Below are 27,577 nucleotides of genomic sequence, written 5' to 3'. Positions count from 1 at the left end.
GGTGCCGCCCAAGGCGGGTGACAGCAAAACAGGAATTTTAAAGCTCTTCTTGATCCCTTCTTTAAATCATCCGTGTGTTTCTGGGGGAGGGGGAAGAATCACCAAAAGAGGCAGCACCCTTCCACTCTACGGGGGCCGAGTGGCACCTCCCGGGCTTTCTTCCTTGGGGGATGCTGCACCTGGGGTCAGCTCGGCTGTAATTTTCTGCACCCTGGTGAAAGGCAGGGTGCAGAAAATTACAGACATGGCTCAGAACTGCAGAAAGTTGAGCCTGTTAAGGAGAAAAGCCTGAAAAGGCAGACGTCTAGCTCAGGAGGTGGAGGAGCCTCACCCAGGTACAGGGAGGTCTGGAACAGTTGGGTTTCTGCAAGGTGTTCATCCCTACAAAGTTTTTACTTAAGCAGGACTACAGAGAAGAAAAAAAAAAGAAAGGGAGAGAGAAAGAGAGAAAGAAAGAGAGGAAAGAAAGGAATAAAGAAAGGAAAAAAAGAAAGAAATGAAAGAAAGAAAAGAAAGGGCTCCTGACTCATTCTCTTCCCAAGACTGCCCTAGCCCAGGGCATTTTCCCTGCCTTGGGAAGTGTTGCAAAATTTGAGCTTGCCCTGGAGGTATCTCTCACTAATAACTGGATATCCTGGTTTTGTGTAAGGACATAGGCAGGACCTTCCCACAGGTTCTTCTTTACCGCATGGGAAAAAAAAACTCGAAATGCTGATTTCTGTTCCAGCATCCCCAGCAGACTGCTGTGAAGGGCTGATTGCACACTCGAGGGGATCTTTTTCTGGAGCCATCCTCCCCAGCTCTGGGGCATCACTCACCAACAGCTTCTAAGAAGTGTGGAATTTCAAAGGCAAAAACAAGCTTACTTTTAATATTTGCCCTCTGTACCTGATGTTTGGGTCACTTTCAGGTTTTTTTTTCCCTGTAATAAAGAAGGCTAAAGCTTTCAAATTAGAAGCAAAGACTGAGAGCTGTGTGAGATGAGGCCTCTTTGAGTTTGCACCACCCACCAGCCCGGTCTGCAAAGGGCTAAGGAATGGGCTGGTGAAAGGCAGGGTGCAGAAAATTACAGACCTGGCCCTGACAAGAGGTAGCACAAGCCTGATTACCACCTCAGCTTGACACAAGGCAGGTGCTCACACAGGCTATGAGCCTCCAACCATGGTTTATTCACATCAGCAGAGGAAAACTGCTTCAGCTACGAGATTGAGTAGCCCATGCTGTATTTACACAGTTCCTGGTGTGTCTAATGTAGCTACACATCTTCTCCTTACTCCAGCCTCTTCTTTCAGCATCAGGCCACCGACTCCCATGGACCTACATGTGGCCCACAGCCCACAGTAGCTCAGTTGTGTGCTGGTGAAAGTACTTGCTACTCCTTCAAAGAGAGATGAGGTGATAACGGAGGGGTTTTCCAAATTTTAAGAGACATGAAGTTAAAAATGAAAATTGCATTGAGCAGGAAGCAACAATATAAGGATTTCTTCCTCAGAAAGTCTGCCTCATTAAATACACAGCCTGCCTACATGTAGTCACCTACTTTGTTTCTAGGAAGATCCTTTTCTGTCTTTCCTCTAAAAGAAAGCCTCTGCCAGAATGCTTGTAAACGTATCACTGAAGCTCCTGAAGAGAGGAGCAAGCTCAGTTTTCAATTCTCTGTATGCATTCTCCTTTTCCTACTCTTCCTTCTTGAGACTTCCCGCTGATCAGCTCTTCAAGGGAGTCTTTATTCTCTGCCCAATTTTGCACAAAGGTATCTAAGGATTTTAACACATTAAAACGTGAAACCTCTTAAAGAAAGAAGATAATTTATCTCCTTTCTCCCTCTCTCCTTGTTGCTGGAGTTTCACACCTGGGAGCTGTTATAACTCAGTCTTTACATAGAGTATTTCTTTTTAAAAATTACTCAGGCATCCTTATACACACAGAGTACATGTATATTCACACATAACTACTTGAAAAAAATACTTCCATCCTCCCTTCCAGCTTCTAAGAGCAGAAATAAGAAACACCTTAAAATAACTGTAAATAATAAACCCCATCATGCTAAACACTTCAAAGTGGAAGAGCAAATGTCTCAAGAAGCTTGGGGAACTACACATAATTATGAATTAGCTCTCAAAAAGAGATACAGATGATCTGTCAGATAATTTTTTCATTTCAAATAGATTTAAAAATACTATTCCCTGTGATCTGGTAGAGACAGTTACTGCTTGCTGATAACTGCAGAGCAGTTATCAAACAAAGCCTGTGGAGCAGGAGCATGGCATGCCAAGCTGCAAAGAGGCACTTTATGCCTCAGCAGTACCTATGCAGAAGACCCCCGCCTTTGCTCCCTCCCACCAGGGTGCAGCCCCAGGGGAGGTGGTCTTTTAGTGACACTGCAAAGGGGCAGAACTCTGGTGAAACACATACTGGTCACCCTCTGGGGCCTCAGTGTGGGTCCTGACACCCCTCAGTGTCCACCTGAATCACACAGAACAGGCTCTGTACCCTTTGCTAGTTCTGAGACACACAGCAGACAATGAGACACATGGAAGAGCTGTGGGACTATGGGATGGGGCTGGGGAAGAGAATGGATGACCATCTCTCTGATATGGTGTCCAGCAGGAACTTTGGGTGGCTCTGCCAGGGAAACATCCCTTGGAAGATGGGAGGTACCTACTGCTATAAGGACCTTGTAGAAAACCTCTGACTGAAGTAGGAGTTAATGGTGGAAGTCTTAGCCACCATGAAACACCAGCTTCCTGCAAGGATCTTCCCGGTGCACAAAGTAGCAGCCTCAGGGCTGTGGGCTGACCTGTGCCACCATCTCCTTCCACTCCAGAATAACCATTAAAGTCCAGGATGAAAATCTTCCTTTTCCTCCCTTCTTCACAGCAAAAAACCCTTTCAAAACCAGGCTCCCCAGAAGGGGAACTGTGAAGCAGGGGCTCATGAGGAGAGACTGGGTAGCGAAGTTATCAGCTAACATGCCAGAATAGCTACAGAGAGCAGGCAGTGAGTGACCATTTCATGCCTGTAAGAGAAAAGAAGAGGCTATAGGATATATCTGAAAGGAAAAGATGAAGTTTATTGCTTATTCCTTCAGTGTTACAAATGGGGTGCTTGTCTAGGTTACTGAAGGCCTGCACCAAGTGAAACACTGGCATTGTGGCCTGCACACAAGCAGCCTTTGTATCTAATGAGGGAGGGACAAGGCACTGACACGTGGTAATGAACCCAGAACCCAAAGTGTCAAAACAGACAGGTCCAGTGTGCTGTGCTCTTCAGTCTTGGTACTCAGCTTTGCACCCCTCAAAGGAGTAAAGCCTTCACTACAGGTTGTAGTTATTTCCAGAGCTACAGCCATGGGACCTGGGATAACAATGGCATCCAGCTTTCACAGCATGCACAGGGAAGAGTGTGGAGCACTTGGCCTCAGAAACCCAGCAGCCCTCATTTGAAAAGCTGCTGGGAACAAGCCTGTTTCACCAAGTCCAATCACTTGGACTGTCTGCCCCTTCAGGACATCCTCACTTGCTTTAGTCTTTCTCTCTTCACCCCAGTGATTACAAATGAAGAGGAAAGCAAAGAACAGAGCAAAGAAATGAACCTGGAGAACAGCTGACAGCACTTTTGCTCAGCACAGTGCACTCACATGGCAGGACACAGGTGCCTACAAAGAGAGGGGGCCTAGAACAACTTGATGCAAACTGTAGCCTTAAGCTACTCATGTCAAAGTGTCCAAGAGAGTGCAATGGCTTTGAGGAATCATCCAGCAATGTCTCACGATCCCCTGCTACCTTCCTCATTAAACCTCAAACAAAGCTGCAGGGTGTGTTAGTGCACTCCAGCTAGGCTTTCCCATGGGGAGAAGGGAAAAGCTGGAGTCAAAGACAGTGCAAAGGGCTAGATTCAGTGCTAAAACTTGAAAATGGCAATAAAAGGAAAAAGCAGCAGTTGGAGGAGAAACAGTACAGGCCCCCTTTTGTCAGCAAGTAGCACAAAAAATTTGGCATAGAATGCTGCTGAGATAGTAGTAAAGAGCAAGCAACAACAGCTTTCCCCCCAACTGTATACCCTTTTCTCTGAAGGTTGGGCACTTCAGTGGCAGGGATAGTTGCCCAGCCAGCTCAGTGCATCAGAAACAGCCACTAGGCTAGCAGGCCAGCTGGAAAGCAGAAGTGCCTGGAGCAAGCTTTAGAGCCGTCCCAGCACTGGTGACACAGACAGTTCCCCCAGGTTCCCAAGCTTGAACATGAGCACACTGAGAACTGAAAGGCAAGGGAGCATGATAGCAGGTTTTGTCCTTATAACTTTATGACTGGGATTTCAGTATTCCCATAAAGGGCAGGAAGAGCAGGGAAAAGCATGGAAATGAACCCCTGGTGATCTCTCCTTTAATTCCTGATGTAGCTGAGCAAAGCCCAGGTATCTTCTAAATGCCACTTTAGAGGACACTTTTCTCAGAAGCAAAGCTGAGCTCAGCTGGGGGCAGGATGAACCCTTGGCAAGGAGACAAGTATTTTCAGTTTTTGCACCAAGGACAAAGTCATCCCTGTCTGAAATTAGGCCTAAAAACTTGCTGAAAAACCTTTTTGAAACATCTGCTACTCCTTACAGTATAAAATTTTGGATTTGAGAGGTCTTTTGGGAGTGGGGTGGGTGTGGACATGACACATGGGGGAAGAGAGAACACACAGGGAGAATCTACTGGTGAGAGACAACTTGCTCTGGCAGCAATAAAAGCATGTGATCTGCATCATAGGCAGGCCATAAAAACACCTGAATCATCCATAATCCTTTAGATATATCAATTTATCAATTATTTTCTCCAACATATTTCACTTCAGTATTGCACTGGTTTCAAGAGAAAGAGGCAGGCCAATTTGCAGATGCTCTTTGTGCTTCTCCAGCCTGCATTTAATTAATTGTGAGTTGCTTTAAAAATTATTTAGGACAGTGCTTCCACAGCACATTGCTGAAGTCTGACACAGTTCATGCTTTCGCTTCCCAGAACATGTGCAAAGCTCTCACCTCTGCCCAGCTGTTACCAAAACCCCCCACAACCCAGTCTCTGTGCTGAGAGGAGGAAATCAGAGACATTTCTTTTTCTCCCTGCTCACCCCCGCCCTTTCCAGCAATCCTTTTCTCTGTCACCTATTTCTGTTTAAAACCCCTTCAAACAGAGATGTTCATAGTTAATATGTCATGTGAGGAAACCATGCCATCTCCTGTGATGGGCAGACAGCTGGGACTCACTCTCCAAGTCACACCATTAGTCATGGTGCTGACAGTTTCAGATGCTGAACTTCTCATGTCAGGAAACAAAGTTACCAAATTATTATTTTTAATAAAATAATTGCTTTAATGCAGTATTTAAAATAATTTTTAACATCTGATCAATAAGATAACAGTACACAAATATGGAAAATGCTGCACTTTACATAAAAAGTAAAGCTAAGCATTTAATAATACAAAACAATTTTGCCTGATGCCATCAATATCTTGCAAACTATAGTCAAAGTACTGCTTTTCTTATATATATATATATATGCTATATATACATATATAAATAATTTACAGCATTCATTTACTAGATTTGCTTACTACTGTTCCAACAAAAACCAACATAACCGATTCACAACTTTGTGAATTTGGTAACCATCTACAGTGTTTCTGACAGTGCAGAATAGTTGTGTGAACAGTTGCTTCAAGTTTTGAAGCAGCATGCCAAGTAACCCTAGGAAGCTTGTTTTTTGTCAAAGAAAAGAAAATTCGGCAGGAAGCCATTCAATAGCTGGTTAGAGCATGGTGCTGCTAATGTTCTGTGTTCTGTCCTTGTGCAGGCTGTTCACTTTAGAGTTGGACTCGATGATCCTTGGGGGGGCCCCTTCCAACTCAGGACATTCTGTGATTCTGTGAATGCATTCAGTGTCTTTCCCACCAGTCCTGGGAAACAGCCATGCTATACAGTGCTGTGTCATGAAAGGCAACATGTTTGGAGCCTGGGGAGAAGAGTGACCCAGAGGGCTTTCCTTCCATCACAAGGCAGTCTTTACCAGCAAGCAGACAATCTTTGAACCTGTTCTAACAGTCTTTATAATCCAGAGTCCTCCTTCTCACTGAATGGGAACAAAGCAACTGTCTAAATACTTTCTATTTGAGAAGCTTCCCTGTTACACCACATTAAAGTATTAAAACAATATTCTAAAGCAGTGAATCCTGTGCTTTGCAAACACTGCTCCTCTCCAAGGAGAGTCTTCAACTCCAGAGTTTCAATGAATCTCAACTTTTCCCTTTTTTGTAGACAGAACAGGTTTTGTTAACATCTTTCCATATCTATGCTCAAGTTCAATGCTATTTTTTGTATTCACAGAAAGATAAACTGTTTTTTCTGTTTACCCTCCCTTTTTAGGATTTTTTATTCCTTTTATTTTTAGTAACTCCAAATTTTCCACGACCATCTAAGTATGCCCTAACTACACTGTGTGATGTACTTCAATCACAACGACTGATTTGTCCTCCTTCCCTCAGTCACCTTCTCAGAGGAAAGGCTGAAGGCAATTGAGGCAAAGTGTGGGGTACAAAGGATCCCTCATTCCTTTTACTTGCTATTTGATCTCCACAAGTGAGCATCCAGTAATTCTAAACACAGAAAATTTAAGAAGATGTTGAGTCACACAAGAAATACATTAGCATGTTTACTGACTGCTGGTTCATGATTAAATACAGTTGCCATGCTATGCTGTGCCATTATAATGATATTTGTTTCCCTAAATAAGATGGGGTTGGAAGGTGGCACTACACATAGAACAGATGTTGGAGACTCTGGAGTACTGAAACAAGTGGCATACATAAACTAGGGACACTTATCAAGCCCTCAGAGCTTGTAAGACAGTTCAATGCAAGCAGATAGGTGCATATGTGTGCAGCTCAGTGTTTTCACTGGTTTACAGACAGATTTAAGCCAAGTATTATTAAAAACCTTACAGGTGCTAAGTTAGGTATTTAATAAAAATGTTTATCTGTAAACAAGAGTTATCCTTACAACGGATCATATTCCAGAAACTGGAATTTCAAGACAGTGCAACAATGCTTCAGTGTTATCTTTGGCAGTAGACAGCAGGGTGAAATGCAAGATTCAAATCACTTCAGAAGGGCACGGTACAAGCGTAGAGAATGCTTCATCTCCCTCTCTTGTTCCATGCAGAATATCAAGTCCCTGAGACAGACACGGGTTACTCGTGGACAGAGCATCTGCTTCGTAAGGCTAAAACCTGATGATCCGGCAATTCCATTGCTTTTCAAACCCTAAATGGGGGAGAGAGGAAGAAAAAACCCATCAGAAACATTAGAATTTCATGTAAATAGAAGTTTTAACTAAACCGGTTGGATTATACTGCCTACTTGTATAAAACTAGCCCACTGATGTTCAGCTTTCCACGTTGAAAACCAGCAATCCAAAAATTCTTGCAGGTTAGATACTGAAAAAGACAAAGCAAGCACTTGCCAGCTGATGGTTTATTTCAGTCAAAGCAACCACAAAGCTCTTTCTTCCTTTAAAATTATACTAATATGGTAAGATAAATAACTGCCATTCCACTGAAGTCTGCTAAACAGACTTGCACTGAGAAAGTATCAGCCAACTATGAAGAACGTACTAACACAGTACCTATGCAGAGCCCCAGGTCATGCACAGCTCTTACTACCGCTTGCTCCAGAGATTTCCATCTCTTCATGAGGAAAACTGTCACTGTGAGTGCACCCTAGCTTTGGAACATGGCCAGGTGAAACTCATCCCAGCCATCATCTGTGCTCTGTCCTTTAAGAGGGCAACAAATACTCAGTGAAAGTATCCAGATATTCAGAACACTGTATCTGAGCCTATCCACCTCAGTCAGCTGCCTTGCTTGGTTATGAAAATACAATTGGTAGGAGATGATGACATTGAGTAGTTTTATATTCAAGCTACTGGAATGAGCAACCCCCACGCTTTCCAAAATGCCCCAAGATTTATTATTAGGGGTGGGGAAGAGGAAGATTACCATGAGCTGCACAATAGACTGGCTACTTATCTTGGAGCCAATCTGTGCTGCACAGCCAGTCTCTTATCACTACTGGAGGGTTCTTGGTAATGAATGTAATTTGTACAAATACGAGTGCTCAGTCTCTGTAACTTCAGCAGGGCAATGCCTGCCAGCATCAACACCACTTGGAGATGGTGTTGCTTGGATGCAGTGTTAACTATATCAATTCTTACCCTAACACTCTCTGCAAGACTTCAGCAAAATGACTTTGCCCACTTTGCTTAGAGAAATCTGTTTAAACCCCCCCATTTATTAGAAATTACTACCAGTGCTGGACTACATATAGCAGCAAATGCTACTGTTGTTAGGGTGGAAGCATTGAAATTTATTAAAAATATAAAGAGATTCACCAGAGAGCACATGCTAGCCACAGAAAACCCAGGGCACACTGCAGAAATGGAAGCTGTATTTTTTTACAAGCAGCACGCAGGGTATTCAGCACCATTTCATTTGCTTTACAGTCAATACTATTAAACACTATGAAATGCCATCATTTGAAACTTTCAGTTTGTTAAATGGCTCGGAACAAATGCGTGCGTGGGGAGGACTGCTGGCCACATTGCACAGAGGGCACTGCTGTCCTGGTAAGACACAAAAGGGTCACAGTTCAAGTTTGTCATATGACAACCCTGAAGGATCCAGGGAAAAGATAGCTCTGCAATGCAGCTGCCAGCACGGGTTGAAAAGGAGGTCAGTCCAACAGGATGCAGCAGAAGGCCCGAGGCAATGTTATAAATGAAACAAACCCCAAGGGTTTTCAGTAACCCAACAGCAATGTCCTTTATAATTCAAAGAACTTTATTGAGGTGAAAGTATTTTCTCTCTAAATAAGTTATTAGACTGGAAGTCTTACCTTTACAAAGACACCAAACAAAGCCACCTCAATCCCATTCACTCTTACAAAAAGGGAGACAGACGGCACAAATCACCCAGCCCACTTTGGAAGCTGCTGTAGCTGCAAGATGCTACGACAGGGCAGAAGCACCAAGCTGCCTGAGTTTGAGACAGAGTTAAGGATTTGTTTATTCTTAAATTCCTACCCATCATGCTCAGTGTAGAGACATAAAGCGATATTATGCTGTAATACCACATCCAAAGTCAAAGCTTGTCCTGGGCCCCTGTTTACTAAGACAGCTACTCACAGTTCTAAGTTTCCCACAGCATCATTCTGGCTTATCAAAGCTACCGAGCACAGCATTTCAGGGGCCAGGGAGCTCTTCGACAACCAACAGCTCCTACCACAGGGAGCTCTTCAACAACCAACAGCTCCTACCACAACCAACAGCTCTTACCACTTTAAAAGAAAGTGTCCTTCTCTCAAAGTACATGTTGGTTTAAAATTAAAGAAGCCAACAGACAGCCTAGGTCATTCCAGTCCAGATAGGGGCCATGCTGGGGAACCCACTTTTAAGTGAATCTCTGCAGTGCTGAGCACCATCTCCTGTTAGCTACAGTCTTCCACAGTTTGTATTAAAACACTGTTTTTTCCTGGTTTTGTTTTGGAACTTGGACCAAGCAAGCAGTGGTCCAAGATCTGCACATCCCAAAGAACCACCACAGACCCCTCTGTTAATGTCCAAGACTTTACTTATGAAATGTCAAGCTCTGAGCTCTCCAGCTAACACAAGGGACACTTCAGGGAGGGTCCTCTGCTGCTCCACTTGAGCAAATTCCTATTGGGCAGGAAGTCAACCTTGTCTGGCCCTAGGCAACAGTCAATAATCCTCTCCTTTAGATCTCACATACCCCTTCCTCAAAAGCACAAAACTTTTGAAGCCTGAAAAACACCAGCTGATTCCTTGCTCCCAGACATCTCTATTATGCTCATCCCATTTGGGCAGCAACCACTTGTGTCTTGCTGTTTTGGGGGGATTCTTCACTGCTAGTCTTCAGCATACCCCAAGACAGCTTTGTCTGTTTCTAGGGGAAGAGTGCTTCTTTTCAACCAGGTCACAGACAAGTACAAAGATAAACAAATAGAAAATGCATCCCTGTAGAATCAGTTCTAACAAAGGGTACTTCAGTCAGCGTGCATCCCCCTACTGCAACATCTGATTATTAGTGCTCTAACTAGCAACTTCTTTTTTTCTAGCTCTTTTTTTTTTTAATTTTTTTTTATTACCTTGAAGTTCCTGCCTTTCAGTAAACCCTCACCATCCTGCCTTCCTTCCAAAAGGGAAATGACAGAGACATGCAGTCCAGGAGGGCCAACTACCAGTGTACATTCTACCAGTCAGCCTGGGCATCACAGCTGACAGACCCTGTTTGTAAGCCAGGTGAGGCCCTACAGCAATGTAACTGCACCACTGTAAACATCCATCCCAGTACTGAGACCACAACTGGCTTAAAATCAGCCCCAGGAGGTCACAGCAGTAGCAGTCCTGCTTTTGATCTCAGAACTGAGCCCAAATCAGCACCTTTTCCACAGCAGCACACTGTCACACTTAGAGCCTTTTATAAACACCTGACGGAGATCAATTACATTCTCTTGGTAGCAGAACCCATTGTGGTGCTCCTGCTGTAGTCCCAGGCTGCTGAACAGCCAGTTTCATTCAGAGGTTGCTCTGGAAACCTGTTTAAAGATCTCTAGAGCTCTCTCCAGTGGCTGGATGGAGAATGAAACACCAATTCTCTGAAAAAGCAAGAGTGAAGTTAATACAGAGCCACCACTCCCACCTTACTTCTAGTCTGCAAGGTATCTGGAGCTTGGCATTTGCAAGTTTGGATCATGGATACCAACAAGGATTTCAAAACTGCTCAGAGCTATTCTACAGGCCCTGACACAAAGCTCATAGAGGTCTGCAGACATCTCCCTCCCCACCAAGTTCCAGTCAGGTTCGTTCCTGGTGAAGTACACGCTCCCTTCCCAAATTCAACCAAAATTCAAAATTTTAAACTCTTGGGAGGGAGACACTTTAAAGGAGAAAAGTACTCAGTCAAATGTTTAAAAGTCAAGCCAAGAGTTCTCATTTCAATTTTTGGTGTGGCATAAACATATCACAGGCCCAGAGCCAAGATCCCAAGAGAGCAAACTGTTATTGCAGCTCTGCTGCACATTGTAAAAACACCACCAGCAGAAGGAAACAAAGTCATGAGACACTTTTCAATGACATCCCCAAACACTGAAAAATGCCAGCTGTGTGCAGCAGAGATGTTGCTGAAAGGTGGTAAGAGCACCTAGTTAATTGAAGCAAAAGCTTCTAGGTTCAACCCCCATCTCTGTCACGTGTGGTCACACTGAGATCAGTGATGTCTAGTGTATGCTCTACTTGGTCTCTCAGCTGTAAAACACAGAACACATTCTTCTCTCATAGGAGGAAAAAAGGCTTAAAAAACCACTAACACATTGTGTTCAAGAACTTACCCGAGTCTCCTCCAGCAGCCAGGGGGAAAGGAACAGACCCTGGCAAAATTGTGACATTTTTGCTCATACACACAAGTGCATAATGCAGGCCAGAGAAAACAAAGTGAAAGAAGTTGATGGCAGTCTGATGGCAAGCCAGCCTACTGATGCTGCCTATTTTAACAAACCTTGGTCTGACAGAAATACTCCCACATTCACAACACTAAAGTATTAGATGACTCAATATTTAAAAAAAGAATAAAGTTGGTTGGTTTAGGTTGGGGTCTGGGGATTTTATTTTTTTTAACCTTGTAGACCATTAGGGTAGCTCAAGCCAATGTCTGAAAGACTCAGATCTCTATATCCAGACTGCTTCTTGTGCAGCTGAAAACAAACGTGAATTTATGATGTTATCTGCAGCCTACAAAAAAGCCTCACAGAGCTGTCAGATCTATATAATAGAAAACTCCATTCAATTACACATTTTTCTTCAGATTTCATTGCAACATTCCTACAAGTCTTTTCATATGTAGGCAACAACATGTTTTACATATTGAAACAAATTACTGTGAATGCAGTGTCAGTTTATTCACTATTATGCCCAAGATTCATGTACGCATGTCACTTCTTATGGGTACATCAGACGCTTAATCTGTACCTGGAGGTAATGAATCCTATACAAATATGTCATGTTAGTTAACAGACAATTATTAAGCTGAAATTTTCTGGCTCTTTGCCACATCATTTTAAGCAATGTATTGTCAACTAAATTATAAATCTCTTGACCCTTCACATGTCATCAACATTTGCGCATTACCAATATGTTCAGCCTAAAGCTACAATGCAATTAGTCATTTAAATTGCAGATCTCTTTCACATATAAGAAGAATTAAGTTCATCTCTAGCACAGAGAAGGCATGATATGGGCCAATGAACTGTATTTCTGAAGTGTGTGAATGGCAGTTGAGAATATTTTTGCCTATTTATATGGGGAAAAAATTCAGATCAAGTGTATAGCCTAGACTGACAGGCGCCAGGAAATTCAGCACAGAAACTGAAACTCTTTAGCTGACAGAGCTGTGCTTTGTTAGGTCTTGAAACAGGTAACTAAGATGCTGAAGACATTTTATAACTGCAGTAACTTTTATCTCCCTTCTTCCCCAAAGTTATGACCATGTCATAGACACTTCAGCTGTCCAATAGCTTAAATAAGAACCAGAAATTTAAATCAAGAGTCTGCATACATTAAGCATATGCAAAGTAGAAAAAACCTCACCCTCCAGTATCACTTAATACCTATGGGCTGAGGGAAGGGGCAGCAAAGACAGAAAGAGACACAAAGACACAGAGAAACCACTGAAGTGTAGAAACAGATTCTGTAGCCTTGTTATGAACACCTATTTGTATATAAGTGGCCCAATTTGAAGTGATTGCTTTTAAATTAATTTTATGCAACTTCTAAGAAAATACTTTAGCAGACTATCACGTATCCATGCCAAAGACCAGACAGTGGCCTCACTGCACAGGGAGCTATCATTTGCTACAGAGCCAATTCATGCCTTTAAATTCACACTTAGACACAGTCATGTCCTTAAACCGATACTGAAACTGATGAATTGTGCTACTGTTCCCTCATCAGAAGAGTTTATGGCAAAAAAGAGTGGCAGTAGCTTCTACAGTTACCATTTACAAGAGCATAAACCCCTTCTGGAAATAAAAAATAAAATAAAATAAAATAAAATGAAATAAAATAAAATGAAATAAATAAAATAAAATAAAATAAAATAAAATAAAATAAAATAAAATAAAATAAAATAAAGTCATTAGATTGTCACACACCAGAAAAAAACAAATCATGTCTCTTCCCCAGCCACTTGGAAGAGTTGGGTTTATTTCCATTCTGCAGAAAGGACTTGTTGCTCAAAGGCTTAGTTCTTCCTCAGTCAACCTAAAGAACATTTCCAAAGCTCAAACAAGCACCGTGTACAGAATATGTTTAATCAATGTGCATACCAGCATCCCAAAGTTGTAAAGCAAGAAGGGTAAGTTTAAGTTCTGCTAACAATGATCGGATGTGGCAGACACAAGAGAAGATGACAAGCTCATTTCCTCCACCCACAGTCAATACTAAAAATGGAACAATGACCACTGTGGTAAACAAGGCATTTCTTCCATTTTTGCTTGCCAAACTTCTTTGCAGATGGAGAATGCAAGTGTGGACTGCTGTATTAGATGTGCACAACCCTGGAAGTTATCACATTATTTTAAGTATGTTGGCCAGGGCTAGGAGTTTGACAGAAAAAGAGTATTTGAATGGCTCTGCACTGACCACAGCATATCAGCTGCATGATTTACTAATGTAGCAACTACTTGCAGTAGCTTATGTTTCCACAGCAAAGCCAGACTGCCTGTGACAAGGCAAGACCCACACTCACTAACAGAGCAGCCAGTCTTGGCAGGGGACAGAACAGACACAAGCAGTACCTGGAAAGAGGAATTTCCTTTGGCAAAAAGAAAAGAAAGACAGGAGAGATGTACAACCTTGAGTCAGTCAGTGGAACCAACCTGGGAGAAAGCAAGTGAAGAACTGAGCACCAACAGCAGGAGAGACTGCATCACTTTAAAGTACTTAAGGTGTTATCACGGAGCCAGAAAAAGAATGCAAAGCAAGTGTTCTACCCCAAAAAATTACACAGAAGTACTGGTATTCAACTAAGTTTTCCTATACAAAGTAGAAGAAGGGCCTGACCACAGTATTCAGATGAGGACCATAAGGGTAACAGCCAGTCTTCTGAGTCTTCTCTCAGAAACATCTGTAGACTTTTTTCCTCCCTGGTGCGTCATTCTGCACAAATACACAGCTCTTGGTCCAAGGCCAAAGATGACTTGCACCCAAGACACCTCTGAATAGAAGGAAACAAAGTTTAAGGACTCAGAACTGTAGTCTTCAAACTTCTAAGATTCCAGTTACAGTGGAAATGAGAAAAAGCTGTTTCCAAAATGGCTTTGTCAACAGAAAAGCAGTAAAACTTAATAAAAAATATAAAAAATCCTTGACTATTTATCAGCATTGAAAACATTATGGGGCGTGTTACCAAGCAGTAAAAGCTATGAAACAGAACAAAGAATTGGGAAAATGAGTCTGTGGTTTCAAGTTTACTTTTTTCTTATTTGTTTAAGAAGTGTCCTCCCTTCCCAAGATGAGTTAGTTTTCAATTCTTCCTACCCATTAATTCATTACTGTTTACCACATGCCCTCAAACTAGGGGAGGAGAAGAGGTGGGTAACAAATGCACAAACCCCAAGACACATATAAATGAAATCCAAAGGCCTCTCCTATTCATTGTATCCAAAAGTGTCCAGAGGGATAAGAATGAGAGAGATGAAGATATTGCCACCTCTGGATTACAAGTAGCACCAATTAACACATTTTCACAAGAGAGGGATTTTCTTACCAAGGCTTTCTCAAATTGCTCTTTCTGAACAATACCATTCAAATGTTAAGTTGCAGTGAAGAGAACATGCAAAACTACCCAAACTAGTGTTTCCAACAAGAAAGGAAAAAGAACTCCCATTATACTGCTGCCTTTTCTTTCTTTATTTTATTTTTTTTTAATTAAGCCTAGGGCATTAGCCTTATTTTTTCATTCCAGTCCCTACTGCTATTTCAACTTTAGAGATACAGAAGCAATCATGGCAACATATAGATTATTCTTTTTATATTGCTTTTAGGTCCAAATTAGTGTCCAGGCACTCCTCTGGACAAGAGCCTCTTTCTGTACTTGTTACACGATGAGGTGATGAGGCTGCTGGCAAGCAGGTTTCTAGCTGGAAAGAACATGCTTGTGTCACCACATGTTCTAGTTACCACACTAAAATGACCCATAATAGGTCTCCTGGAAAGACCAAGTAAAGCACAATTTCAGACATCAAAATAAGATTAATGGGCAGGAATCATGTGCTGAACTATCTTGGGAAAAAGACTTCTCAGAAGAGGAGCAAAGCCCAGTGCTGGTGTGTGGAGAAATAGAAAATCTTGGGCTGAAAAATCATCCCAGTTAAACACAGATACTTATTTGTGGATCAGTTAGCATACCATGCTCCCTTAAAATGCTGGTTTGAGCCCTTCACATTCACTGCAACGATAGGCAGCAGATCCAACCAACCCAGTCTGTTGAACTGAACCTTCCCAGTATCCATTACATTTTGGTACTGAATAAAGAAAGGCAAATAGATGACAAATTTGCTTACAGAGTTTCAGTTTTTTAATACATACTGTAACTGATTATTTCTTCCCTGTCTGCCCAAATACATTAGGGCTTTGGTTTGCGTCAATAATTGCTTGAAACAATTCCTTTCCTTTAATTATTGCAGTAGGCAACAATAAAAAGAAGCTGTACAGAGCTGACACGGGCATAGGAGACACAAACATTGTACAAAGAACATTATCCAAAGAAAGTTGAAGTCATAGTTAAAAATCTGAATCCAGTTAGCATCAGTGATTTCACTCAATAATGTTAAATATAATTCATATTTAGGAATAGCTTCTTCCATTGTACATGTCTACCAAGTTATCAGTCTTTAAAAATGAAAGTAACAATAATAAAAAGTGTCACAGGAGTATTGTGCACAGATTTACTTGCCATTGCACAGTCTAGAAGTTCTGACATTTAAGATTATTTGAGAGTAAAGCTCTCTGTATTTTGTCTGTATTTGCAATTTGAAATGAAAAAGGACATCCTGCCTGTTTAAATTATTCTCAGACAGGTTGCCCAAAAAGATGATTTTAAAGATGCCCAAATGTGTATCGGCCTAAGGCCATATTGTACTTGCTTTCAGTTTCAAAGACCTCCTTTCATCTCTGAAGAATGGAATGTTGTTTACTGCTCAGGATGTTTTGCCATGTTATCATGAATGTATTACAAATGTTCTGCTTCTTGAACTAGAGAGTGTTTGTCAAAACCATTCTTTATTCTACATGAGAAGTCTTAAGCCTTTTATAAATCCTGCTTAGATATATTGGGACACTTAAAAACATTTAAATCTAAACATCCTTCTCCAGGATTGCTATCCTGCATAATTTCACAAAATAGAAAAAAAAAAAAAAGTCTGCAGATAAATGCTTTCCAGTAGCATGAAGCCTAAGAACTAGGCACTGGAATGTGAGCTTGCATGCAAGAAACAAAAATGGTTTCACTGTCAGAATTACTTTCACCTACTGCCCTTACAAATCAGTCCAGTATGGCAACCATATGAGAAGCTGCTTAAAATACAGCAGGTAAATTTGTGACAATGGAATGTTATCAAGGTTTATGGTCAGTTTTAGGCGTGTTGTGTCCACATTCTTTTAAAGTGGCAAAGTAAATAATGGATAACCAGCTTTCAACAGCAACACTGTTATCTGTCTTGCTTTGGCATAATCTCACGAAGCTTTTAATAAAGCAGACATACCACAGATGATGAGAAATAACTGAAAAGTACTTAACAGGCAGACTTGTTAAATATTCAGAAACAAATCCGACAATAATTACAGAAAACCACTATGAAGAACAGGAATAGTTACCCGATAGAAGCTTGGGGGAACATGAGAAAAGGATGGGGGAAACTGTTCTTGTGCTAGACTGATTTTTTCAAGTTTTTCCAGTGGTATTAAAAAAAAAATAACCATACATTTAGCTTCATGTGAAAGTGCATTAAAAAACTTCAAAGAAGAGAAGTAAAGCTGCTCAAAAGCTATGAACACTGCTTTCTGCAGCTTGTTTAGAGAAAGACTGCTTTCCTTCACTTGTGGTTAACAGAGAGTATTCAAAGACCTAATTCTGTATCCGTGTCAGGGAAAAAAATAAGTTAAAAATTCACTGAAACAACTCTATCTCACCTGCTTAGCGAGGCCTCTTGTCACAGTCCAGATGAAGAAAAAACCACGGGACAGTTGCCACCACTATCTCAGTTACAATGCAAATAACTGAGGACAATGTTCTCCCAGACTCTGCTATGCTAAAATGACAGAGTATTTTCAATCCTACCATCTATTTAAGCTTCCCAGGCAACAAGAATGAAAAAGACTGAAGGTTCATCAGAAAGGACAGCTTTACCACCACTGCCTCCACACAAGAGTAACTTTCCAGGCTCCTGATTGTTGTGATTATGTCAGGCCAACCAGTCTTTCACTTGAGCAATATCGAGGCTTCATGATAGAGGGGCAAAACTGGCTGTAACACCAATTTCTCCCATCTCCAGAAAAGATGATGACCTCTAACAGAAGTCTCCTCAGGACTTCTGCAGCCACAAAAGCTTCCCAGGTACCAGTTACTCTTCAGCACATTGAGAGATTTGCTCAGAAAAAGTTTGTTAAAAGCACTTTCAGTATCCAACATGAGCCATAGAAGATGATCTGGTCAAGCTTTACTGACTTATTTACTGCTTTCTGGGAGAACCTAGCCAAGGTGAACTCACAGAATATTTGAGAAGAGTCCCTATGCATTGTGCACGGATTAATGTCCACAGTCAAATGTCAAATGAAGAACCATTTCTAAAGCTATCCAAACCAGGAACTGTGAGTTCACCTGAGGGGCCATGACAGTTAGACACTGTGGAAGGCCACCACAGCCTGGTTACCCTCCACTATAGGTGGGAATTTCTATGAGTTATCATTTCATTTAGTCCTTTACACACAGCACTCTTATGTAGTCTTTCCTTTAACGCACAATTACACACTCCCATCAAATTTACCAGGAACAATCCTTTCAAGCACCTAACACACAAACTAGGTTTCTTACAGAATGCAACAAACCATTTTGTGTGAGAGAATTCACACTTCTTTCTACAGGGAAAGATAAATGTAACTCAGTATGAAGATGTAACACCATGCAAGTCATTACAAGCCAGGTCTGTACCTCGAGCCCAGATCCAATGTTCAATGAATCCAATGGTCTTTTCTTCCTTGGTCCAATGGCTGCCAAAGCTGTGAGGTTGGCTTCCCTTTGTTGCATCTGTGCTAATTCCAGCTGCTGCATCTAATTTAAAAAGAAAACACCTACATTAGTTACGATACACATTATGTTAAAGGTTCTTTTTAGAGCTGTTTCAGATGGCTCTGTAGCTCCTACAGAAACAATGTGTTTCACAGCATCTCTCTCCTCTTTCTGGTCACTTCTGACAAATAAGGTTTGTTGTTTCTGGTTAATGGAAAATCTTGGTCTGAACTAGTTTATGAAGCTGAATTAGTATTAAAAATTGAAGTTATCCGGTTATGTGACCTGGTTTTATTATTTCAAAATCTCAATTCCTGACTGCACAAGCAAGATACCCAATTTCCCCTATCACCTGAACTCAGCACTTAATATTGCCTTTGTGAAACATTGCACTATCCAATTTAACAGGATGCTGTTATTTGACCGCTATTCTTTCTTTTCCCAGTACATATTTGAATGTTGAGGAACATCTGAAGCAAGGTCAAGATACACTGCATGTTTATTTTCACTCACCTCCAAAACTGCTGAACACTAAGAAATCATTAGAAACAACCTCCACCTGGGTTAGGTAAACTTGGGATGGGATAGAAACCACAGTAAAGAGCATTAAAAAATTTTAAAAAAAAGTTTTATTCTTGCATTTTGAGATACATTCTATTCAATAATTATCGATGCCAGCTGCTCTGGAGCTCAACCCAGTCAAGTCTGCTGACAGACTTACTGTCTTAGATCAGCCTCCTCACTAATACAACCACACTGCTTCCAGATCCACCAGCTTTCCACTTGGACCATGGGTGGAGAAGGAAGGTTTTCCAAACATAAACCTCTAAGTGATGTCAACCCTGGGATGGTCTGACCTGCAACTAGTATAGATAGCTCTGAAGCCCATGTCCTCCCCATTGCCAGGACTTAGAAGATTACTCAGATGGGGATTCTCTGCAGGATGTGTGTGCATGTGTTAAAAAAATTGAAGTACAACCATACGATGGGTAGGAAAGCATCCAAATCTCATCCCCTCCCCCATCATAAACCCAGTGAATTAACTGGACTTGCTCACCCAGTCAATACAGATATCCTGCTTACCAAGCTTGCATACTCTATGATTTTGCTTGCTTTTCAGCTCTCAGAAATCCCACTTGGAGAGGAGAAGAGCAGCTGGTAACAACTGAGCTTGCAGCCCCTACATGGTGCTAAGTCCTCTACTTGCTACCACTTAAATAAAGAAGAATCCACTACAACTAAATACTTTGGGGCTCATGAGGAGTATTTTGCTTTAGGCTGGGTGGTTTCTGGGTGGGTGGTGTTACAGGCCTTATTTTACATCATATAAGTAGACTTTCGTGATCGTGGCAGCTTCACATCAGGTACTGCAGCAACTAGGCTATTTAAATAAAAACAGTGTTTCAGGGCAAGATTCCTAAAAGGACAGTGTTCCCCAGAAGACTCAAACTGCTCAAGGTTTTTCAGCAGAAATCAGGGAAAGTGAGATTTTAACAAATATGCTGAAAATAAAGTTTTTTGGGGGTTTGTATGTTTCAGCCCTATTTGCAAGTCATCTTTGATCACCAATGTAGGGTGATTTTATTGTAGTAGTTCTTCTTCACACAGTAGTATTTCTTCAAAGCTAGACACCATCATTCACTTACCACACACACTATTCTTGCTTTTGTGTGCAGTGTACACAATTAAAATCTTATTTAACACAATTTACTTAATTCAGTCAGCTTGTTTTTATCCAAATATACAGGACTGCTTTCAAGAATACTTTACACACTATGAACTTTCAAGCTACTAGTATTTTGTAATTGTCTGAGGTTAACTCCAGCCAGCTTACTAGCATAAAATGTTTAGGATAAATTTTCCTTTAATCTCATATATAGATTAAATCTCACATCTTTATATTCAGTAACACACTTCAGCCAATAAGAAATGGGGGAAAGTGAAAATAAATTAAAAGAAAAATTTGAAACTTTGCAAACTGTGAAAGATTGAGGCAGGAGCAATAAAATGCTTAGAGTAAGTGTTAAATCTCAGCAATAAAATGCTGAGATTTTTGGCAGAGGCAGGCACTGACTTCCAGTCTCAGCTGCCCAGGCCTCCAACACCTGGAGCCACTCCTCCTTACAGGCAGCTATGGAGCATCCCTGCAGAAGTAAAACACTCCTTCCTGCCAGTAGTGTAGTTCTGTCATCACAATGGTCACAGGTACACCACAGTCTTCTTGCCATGAGAAGGGGCATTGCAACATGCCATGCACACAGCACCCCTCTGGAGAAAGATTAAACTCCTAAAGGCTCCAGTGAAAAAGAAAACCAGAAGGGGAAAGATGATTTGCTTTAATTTAGGAACCATTACACTCAAAAGTAAAACAACTTTTAAAACCATTAAACTTAAGACAAAGTAAAACAAACCAAAAGCCTTTATTAGTCCAACCGTGTGCTTCCATCCCTGGGAACCACTGGAAAACACATCCCCCTTTCCCTCTCAACCCTACAAAACACACACCAACCAGCTTTACTGCACTTAGACTTGTCAAAAACGTGTGGCTGCTGAACACCTCTGGCTTGAAGCAGCATTGAAATAAGCCCGTCTCTCCTTTTTACAGCTGCTGTTGATGGGCAGCCATGGTCAAGTGTGACAACAAAAGGCAGAGCTATGAATTAAATACCAAGAGGGCTTTGGGTTGGCATCAGCATGGGGAGGAGGGGACTGGGCAAGTTGAGGCTCTCATGGTGGAGCATCAGGATGCTGCTCTGGTTGAGGACTGGGCAGTGCCTTGGCACCATCACCAATTACCCCATGCAATTCTAGCAGACCAAGCGTGCTGCTGGCACTGACACATTGCAGGAGGGAGCAATGCTGCTGGAGGGCAGTCCTGGCAGAGGTAACAAAGGAGAGGATGACATTTGGGAGACTGTATAAAAAAAGGTGTGCTTTCTAGAAACAGAACTGATGCATCTTTGACCAGGCAGTTTCCAAGACAATGCTGGAATCACATATCATTACCAACATCTGCTCTCTCCAATACATTTTCCACCTCCTAGCTAGTCAAAGGATTTTTCAAATCATAAAGAATCTCACCAGGAGTTTGGAGCAAAAAAAAAGAAAAAAAAAAATCATAGTCTTGTTGCATTCTACACATCTCAGGGATTTTTCTGAGAACATAATTAAGACAAATGAATTTAAACACTCAATTTCTATAATGGACTCAACAGATCCCCGTTAAGTGATATGGGCAGGCATCCAAATTACCCTGCTGAAGCCAGCAAAATCATCTTTTCATCAAGTTTTGTTCCATTAAAAATTGCAGATTAAATGTCTAAACATTGTGTGAGCAGTTAAAAGCACAGGATAAGGAGAAGACAGGCAGATAATGTCAAGGGATACCCGAGGATACTGGCTGGCTAACTACTGCCAGATTTTCCTAAACAAGATTAGGAAAGAGCAAGAGGTGACTGTGTGGAGTCAAATCTTTCTTTAATGGTTAGTTTTGTAGCATGTAAGTTAGGGAAGAAAGATCACTGCATAAGGGGCAGTAAAAGCAGTAGATACACTTTATTAAAATATAACACAGAGAAGCTGCATGGTTTCCCTTCTAGAGGTCAGTTTTATTAACATTGGTGTCTTTGAGTACGATAGGATACAAAGAGAACGGTTACACTCAGGTGAAATCATACCATCATACTCATCTTGACAACAGAATGATCTTCCTTAAAGACCAAAGTGTGTGATGGCAATTCCAGAGGAGCAGGGGGGAGCTGCCCCCTATGTTGGACTCCCAAACTAGCAGGCTGCCCCTCAACCTGCCCTACTTCCTCTGCTGACAGATGCTGCTCTTCCATCACAACACAAGAACCAACACATGCTCTATTCAAAATTCGTTCCCCAAGAAGGGCAATAAGAGGGGGTGGGTTCCAGGCAAGTGGCAAATGAATGTTCATGCTTCCTTCCCCCCTTTCCAATTTCACATATGCTAAGAATTGCAGTACAAAGAGTTCTAAAAACCTGTGTATAAAGATCAAATTGCTATGAAAACGTCTCAGAACTTGTAAAATAGTCTTTGTTGCTGCTGGCCTTTTTAATAATAAAAATAGGGTTTAAAGTCTGGTCTTGCAGCAAGCAGGAATCTCTAGGGTGACACAATAACCATTTTAGTTAATCTGACCTGCAGCAGAAATCAGGAAATAAGGTACGTTTTAAAGTCCTTCCTTATAGTGAAATGGCATTTGCAGCATGGCTGTAATCACACAGAATGAAAGATTTTAAAATTGACCTCTCTGTTCTTCACTCAATCCTCTGAGAAAAGTATTTTTTTTCCTGCTCACAGAAACTCTCTCACGTCTCATACACCACATTTCAGAAAATACACAAAATCTATTTTTACTGTTACACCAATGACATTTTTGAGGCATTTTTAATATTAAAAAATAAATTTCAAGTTGTATAAGAAGACAAGAAGTACTTCAGCTATGAGATGCTGAAACTTTTACTTAAAGCAATACTGCAGATTGGTTTTAAACCCTTTTGGTTACGAAGTACATGATAATGCCTTATCAGAGCCTCAATAATGCAAGTTATGCAAATCTTAAGGCTTTCCCTAAAGAGATAGAATCCCTTAAACACAACTGATGAAAAGTATACACTGCTACAAATAAAGTCAACTAATTCACAGCAGCTAATCCGTGATGTGTACAGCAGAGGGTGGATGTATTATTGAAGGTGGGGAAAAAAAGAGTGTTATCTAGCTGAATACAAGTTCACCTTGGAAAAAGAGTAGATTAAAGTCTTTGTGTCTGGTCACAAAGTCCCCAGGACAGGATTCAGATATTTGATATAAGCTTTCATAGAGGACAAAGTACATGAAACATTTGCTCTCTAGATCCTCAAAAAACGGTTTTACCATGGAAGGTTTTTCTACAGGTAGAGATGAGATCACCTGTGTTAGCCAGGGATCGCAGAGCAGTAACAGGACTGAGGCTAAAGAAAAGCCAGACAGGCAGCCCTTGTCCAGCAGATGACATGCCAGCATCGTGCTGGCATGAGAAATTCATACCACTGTCTGCTTCTGCAGGCACTTCAATATACAAAGCACTAGGAAACAAATCTGAGGAGCAGAGAAAAGAAATATCTCTTCATTTGAACACGAGGAACTTACGCCTGGGGAAAAAAAAAGCCAAAAAATTGTCTTGGCAATGCAATAACAAATAAATACAGCCCCATGGATGTAAATGAGCTCAGAAAAAATGCTGGCAAGACAGATGTGGCTAAACACCACAATTTTGGACTTGGTTATAATTAATATAAGAGAAAAAAGTACATGTACAAGATACTGGGTTTAATATTAAGTAAAAAGTGGGGATGTCTCCACATATGACATTACAGGCAGATGGAGTACAGGACAGATTAAATAAATATTTAAACTAACAGAAGAACTGGCAGGAAAGGAAACCAGGGAAGGCTGAAGACAACTTAATGTAAGCCTAAGGGTTATGTGTGCTATCCAGCAATAAGTACATCAGGAGTAATAAAAGCACTAAAGTAGATGAACAAGAATTTTTATAAGACTTGCAGGGGGGTGAGTGGGGGAAAGAAAGGAATATAGGCATACAAAAGAGACAGAAGCTCCCAATCCTATCAGCTCCCTCAATAAAGAAACTAAACAATAAATTAACAAATAGTAAAAGTCAAAGAAACTGTGACCAAATTTCAATGTCTACCTTTTCTAGCTTGCATCTGTGAAAGAGAAACCTCAGGACCTCTCTGAGCCTTTTACCGCCCTTTACTGTGTGTTTTTAAAGAAATAAATACTGAGGTACCTTTTTAATAGGTCCACTTATCCCACTGAAATGACTTTTCTCTTTTTTGTATCCATTCTCTCTTTTTGACCAGCTTTTTCAAGCAAGGTTTCACTGGGTTTCATTATGTCCTCTGTTTAGTGCTTGAAAGTTGTCTACTGCTCTCAGTCACTTCTCTTTTCATTGTCTTTGGAAGAAAGAACTGCAAATTTTTTCACATTCCCTTTAAGCATTTTAAGGAACTTGAGAAGAAAATGAAAAATAAACCTTAAAATCTGCTTTCAATCCCAAGCCTCTCACACTGGTTGTCATAAAGCTCAATGAGCATTACTGCCTCCAGCCTCTACCTTTCCTATACAAAATTTTCTGCCCTACAGGTTGAACGCAGCTGAATAGCAGACTTCTCATATGGGGGACATTCTCTGAGGAAAACTGACACTTGGAGGCTGCATATTTAAACATTTACCATCCTCTCCTCTTGCCTATAATGCAATTTCTCTTCTTGCAATTGCTTCCTTTCAAACTGTTTTAATTAGCCATACAATTAGTTTCCACTGACTTTTCCCTCTGTTGTAATTTAGATTTAACAGCAGAAAGGCAGAATAGCATGCACTGGTTTGAAATGCAGCCCTGACTTATAATAGAGCTGTATTTAGTATTGTACATTTCTTTCAGGTTAATATCCCACATAGCTGCTTCAGTGGCAGGACAAGCCCTGCCGTGGCTGTGTGCCCCAAGACCAAGTGCTTTGCCTGTCTAAAAGGTTGCAATTAAATGTTCTGGAGAACAACAGAACATTTTTCCAGGATACCCACAAAATAATCTACCCATAGGAGGAAGGAAAAAAAAAAATTGGTATTTTGAGTTGATATTTCCTAATATATAATTAAAGCCACATGAGGAAAAAATCCAGGCACAGTGACTTCCTGACCCCTTCTTTTGTCCACTCTTGCTAAGAATTTCCAATGTGTTGGAGCGTGTATTTCCTTTTACCCGTTTTTTTTTGTTTGTTTGTTCGCTTAACCATTATTGATACACTTCTATGTTTTCTAGGACACTTCCCCTGTGCAGTCCCATCAGCTTGCCTTACTTGGAGGCCCAGGGAAGTTCTTGGGTGTCCAGCATCACCATCAAGCTCTCTATGTACTTTCAGACACTGCTTAGGCTAATTTTGCTGCAAGCACAAGAAACAGACTACAGCACCCCACACCAATGCAACACATTCCACAGGTTTTGCTTCAGATGCTATTGCTTAGGAGAAGACTGTTCTTTGACCATCAGCAGGCAGGTTTGTCCATCTCATCATGCATCCACCCAACTCTTCTTGGCAGACAACTCTCTGGATCTTCATTATCATTTTCTTTTTGTACTTTCAGCCCTCAAGTTTCTTCTATTAGCAAATTTCTAATCCAAGGCCATACTTACAACCAGTTTTATGTTCACTCTCTGTCTCTCAGACAAACTGAGAAAAGGCTATTTGCAAATCCAAGAACACACTTAATGGAGTTTTGTGGGGGGGCTGCTTTTCACTAAAGATAGTTGTTGCCATCTTTCAGGCAGATGGCTTTAGGGTATCAGAGGCAATGTCTCAGCTGCTCTTTTTTTACATTGCTTCCAAACACCAATATGACTCTCACAAACAGGCATTTGGTTTGCTTTGTAGCTCGCCCAATAATCTAACACGTCATGAAATTTCTATTCCTGACTTTCTACAAGACTTGTAACACACCAAATCTCTGATGATTGCCCATTGTAATTTGTAAGGCTACACTGCAGCTAATGAAATTTATGTCTCTTTGATTATCATGGTTTGGTTTTCTTGTTTTTCAAAACATGCAGAAGCAGGTAAGAAACACTACAGAACAATAAAGATAATATAAATCAGGTTATTAGGCAGAAGCTCTTAGGCTGCCACTGAAGGCTCATAAAAAAAGCCAATTGATAACAATGAGGTCTTGTTTTGTTTGCAGCAACATGCACTCACTTTTTTGAGAGGTTATGGTTAACTTCTGCCCTGCCACAAGAGTGGTCTTAAATAATTTGAATCATTGGGTCTAGAAGACTATGTAGAGAAGCAGCACAAGAGGAAAAAGAAAACAAACAGCTTGAAAGTGTGAGTTGGAGGTGGTAGGGCAAGTGGCAAAGAATCAAGTTACAGTAACTTGTTACCTGAGAGTGTGAGAGGAAATAAGGGAGTTAGAAGGTTATATGAAACAGGAAAAAAAGATGGTAACTGTTGAAAAGATACTACAGAACAACTAAAATTCAGCCATTACTATGTAAGACCAAGAACACACTGGAATCATGCTGGCTCTTTGTTTGGTGTTTATTATAGGGGTCGTTTTGTCCCTAAAAAACCCTAGGGTTTGCCATTTTCCTCCCAGTCAGTTGATACTAAAGGTATTGAATTTTCTCAGCATCTCATCTACTGCCATCTTGTATCTGTGTCAAAAAATTCACAAGTGCATCAAGCAGGCAGGAACAAGAAGTGGGAAGATCTGTGCAATCCCAAGAGAGCTGCTGAGAGAGCAAAGAAATGGGGCAGGCGGATCTGCTGTCCCTCAGGTGCTTGCTCCACACACTCCTCCCCTAGCTCAAGATGCAGCTGCTCCCCTTTATGCTGACAAGGTGACACAAGGTAAGCGCAGGGATAAAGGTGGCTACCATGGAAATAAGCAAAGATGCTCTCAGTAAAACACCTCTTCACCTGCTCAACACCAAGCAGGTATCTTGCCCAGATACATTCTGAAAGGTCTGCCCAGGCTCAGCCTTAAGCTTCCTGAAGCAGTACTACAAAAGCACTCACTTTTGAATAGGATGGACAGGAGTACAAAGAAACTGGGAAAAACTCCTTCACCAAAAGGGTTGTCAAGCGTTTGAACAGGCTGTCCTAGGAAGCAGTTGAGTCACCATCCTTGGAGTGGTCTAAAAAATATTTAGATGTGGCACTTAGGAACACGGTTTAGTGATGACCCAAGACTTGGCAGTGCTGGGTTAATAGTTGGGCTCAATGATCATACAGGTCTTTTCCAAACGAAACAATTCTAAGGGATCAGAGTTTTTAGTTAGAATTATAGTACACACTGTTTAATACTGACATTTTTGCAGGTCTTCTGTGATGAACTGTTCATATGGCTGGCTTGCACATTTGACAGTATCCTACACCTACTCAATTTAGGAAAGCTCATTTCAGGAAAGGGGAAGAAGGCACAGATAAACTATAAATACAGCAACAAGAATCACATTGACTGAACATTTTCTTTGTACCTGGAAGCATTGTGGAAAGCAGAACAGGAAATAGCAGAAACCACCTAAAAAAAGTCGGGGTTTAATAGTGCAAACATCACGTACAATGAGAGGGCTGCATCCCCTCAGCCTGAAGAGGCAGACAAA

General features: G+C 41.2%; 1 protein-coding gene across 1 annotated transcript in view; it reads right to left on the bottom strand.

The window, feature by feature from the left end:
• Nucleotides 1-5,476: 5,476 nt before the first annotated feature.
• TAF4B (TATA-box binding protein associated factor 4b) overlaps nt 5,477-27,577 on the bottom strand; it is a 57,253-nt gene continuing 35,152 nt past the window's right edge. The window contains exons 15-16 of the mRNA XM_031066607.1: nt 18,312-18,431; nt 5,477-7,296 (exon numbers count right to left, since the gene is read on the bottom strand). Of these exons, the coding sequence (XP_030922467.1) occupies nt 7,132-7,296; nt 18,312-18,431 (285 nt within the window). The 3' untranslated portion in view covers nt 5,477-7,131. The remainder of the gene's footprint in view (nt 7,297-18,311; nt 18,432-27,577) is intronic.

This window comes from Geospiza fortis, unplaced genomic scaffold (assembly GCF_000277835.1).
Source record: "Geospiza fortis unplaced genomic scaffold, GeoFor_1.0 scaffold53, whole genome shotgun sequence".
NCBI lineage: Eukaryota > Metazoa > Chordata > Aves > Passeriformes > Thraupidae > Geospiza > Geospiza fortis.
This window is presented reverse-complemented; position numbering and strand designations above follow the sequence as displayed.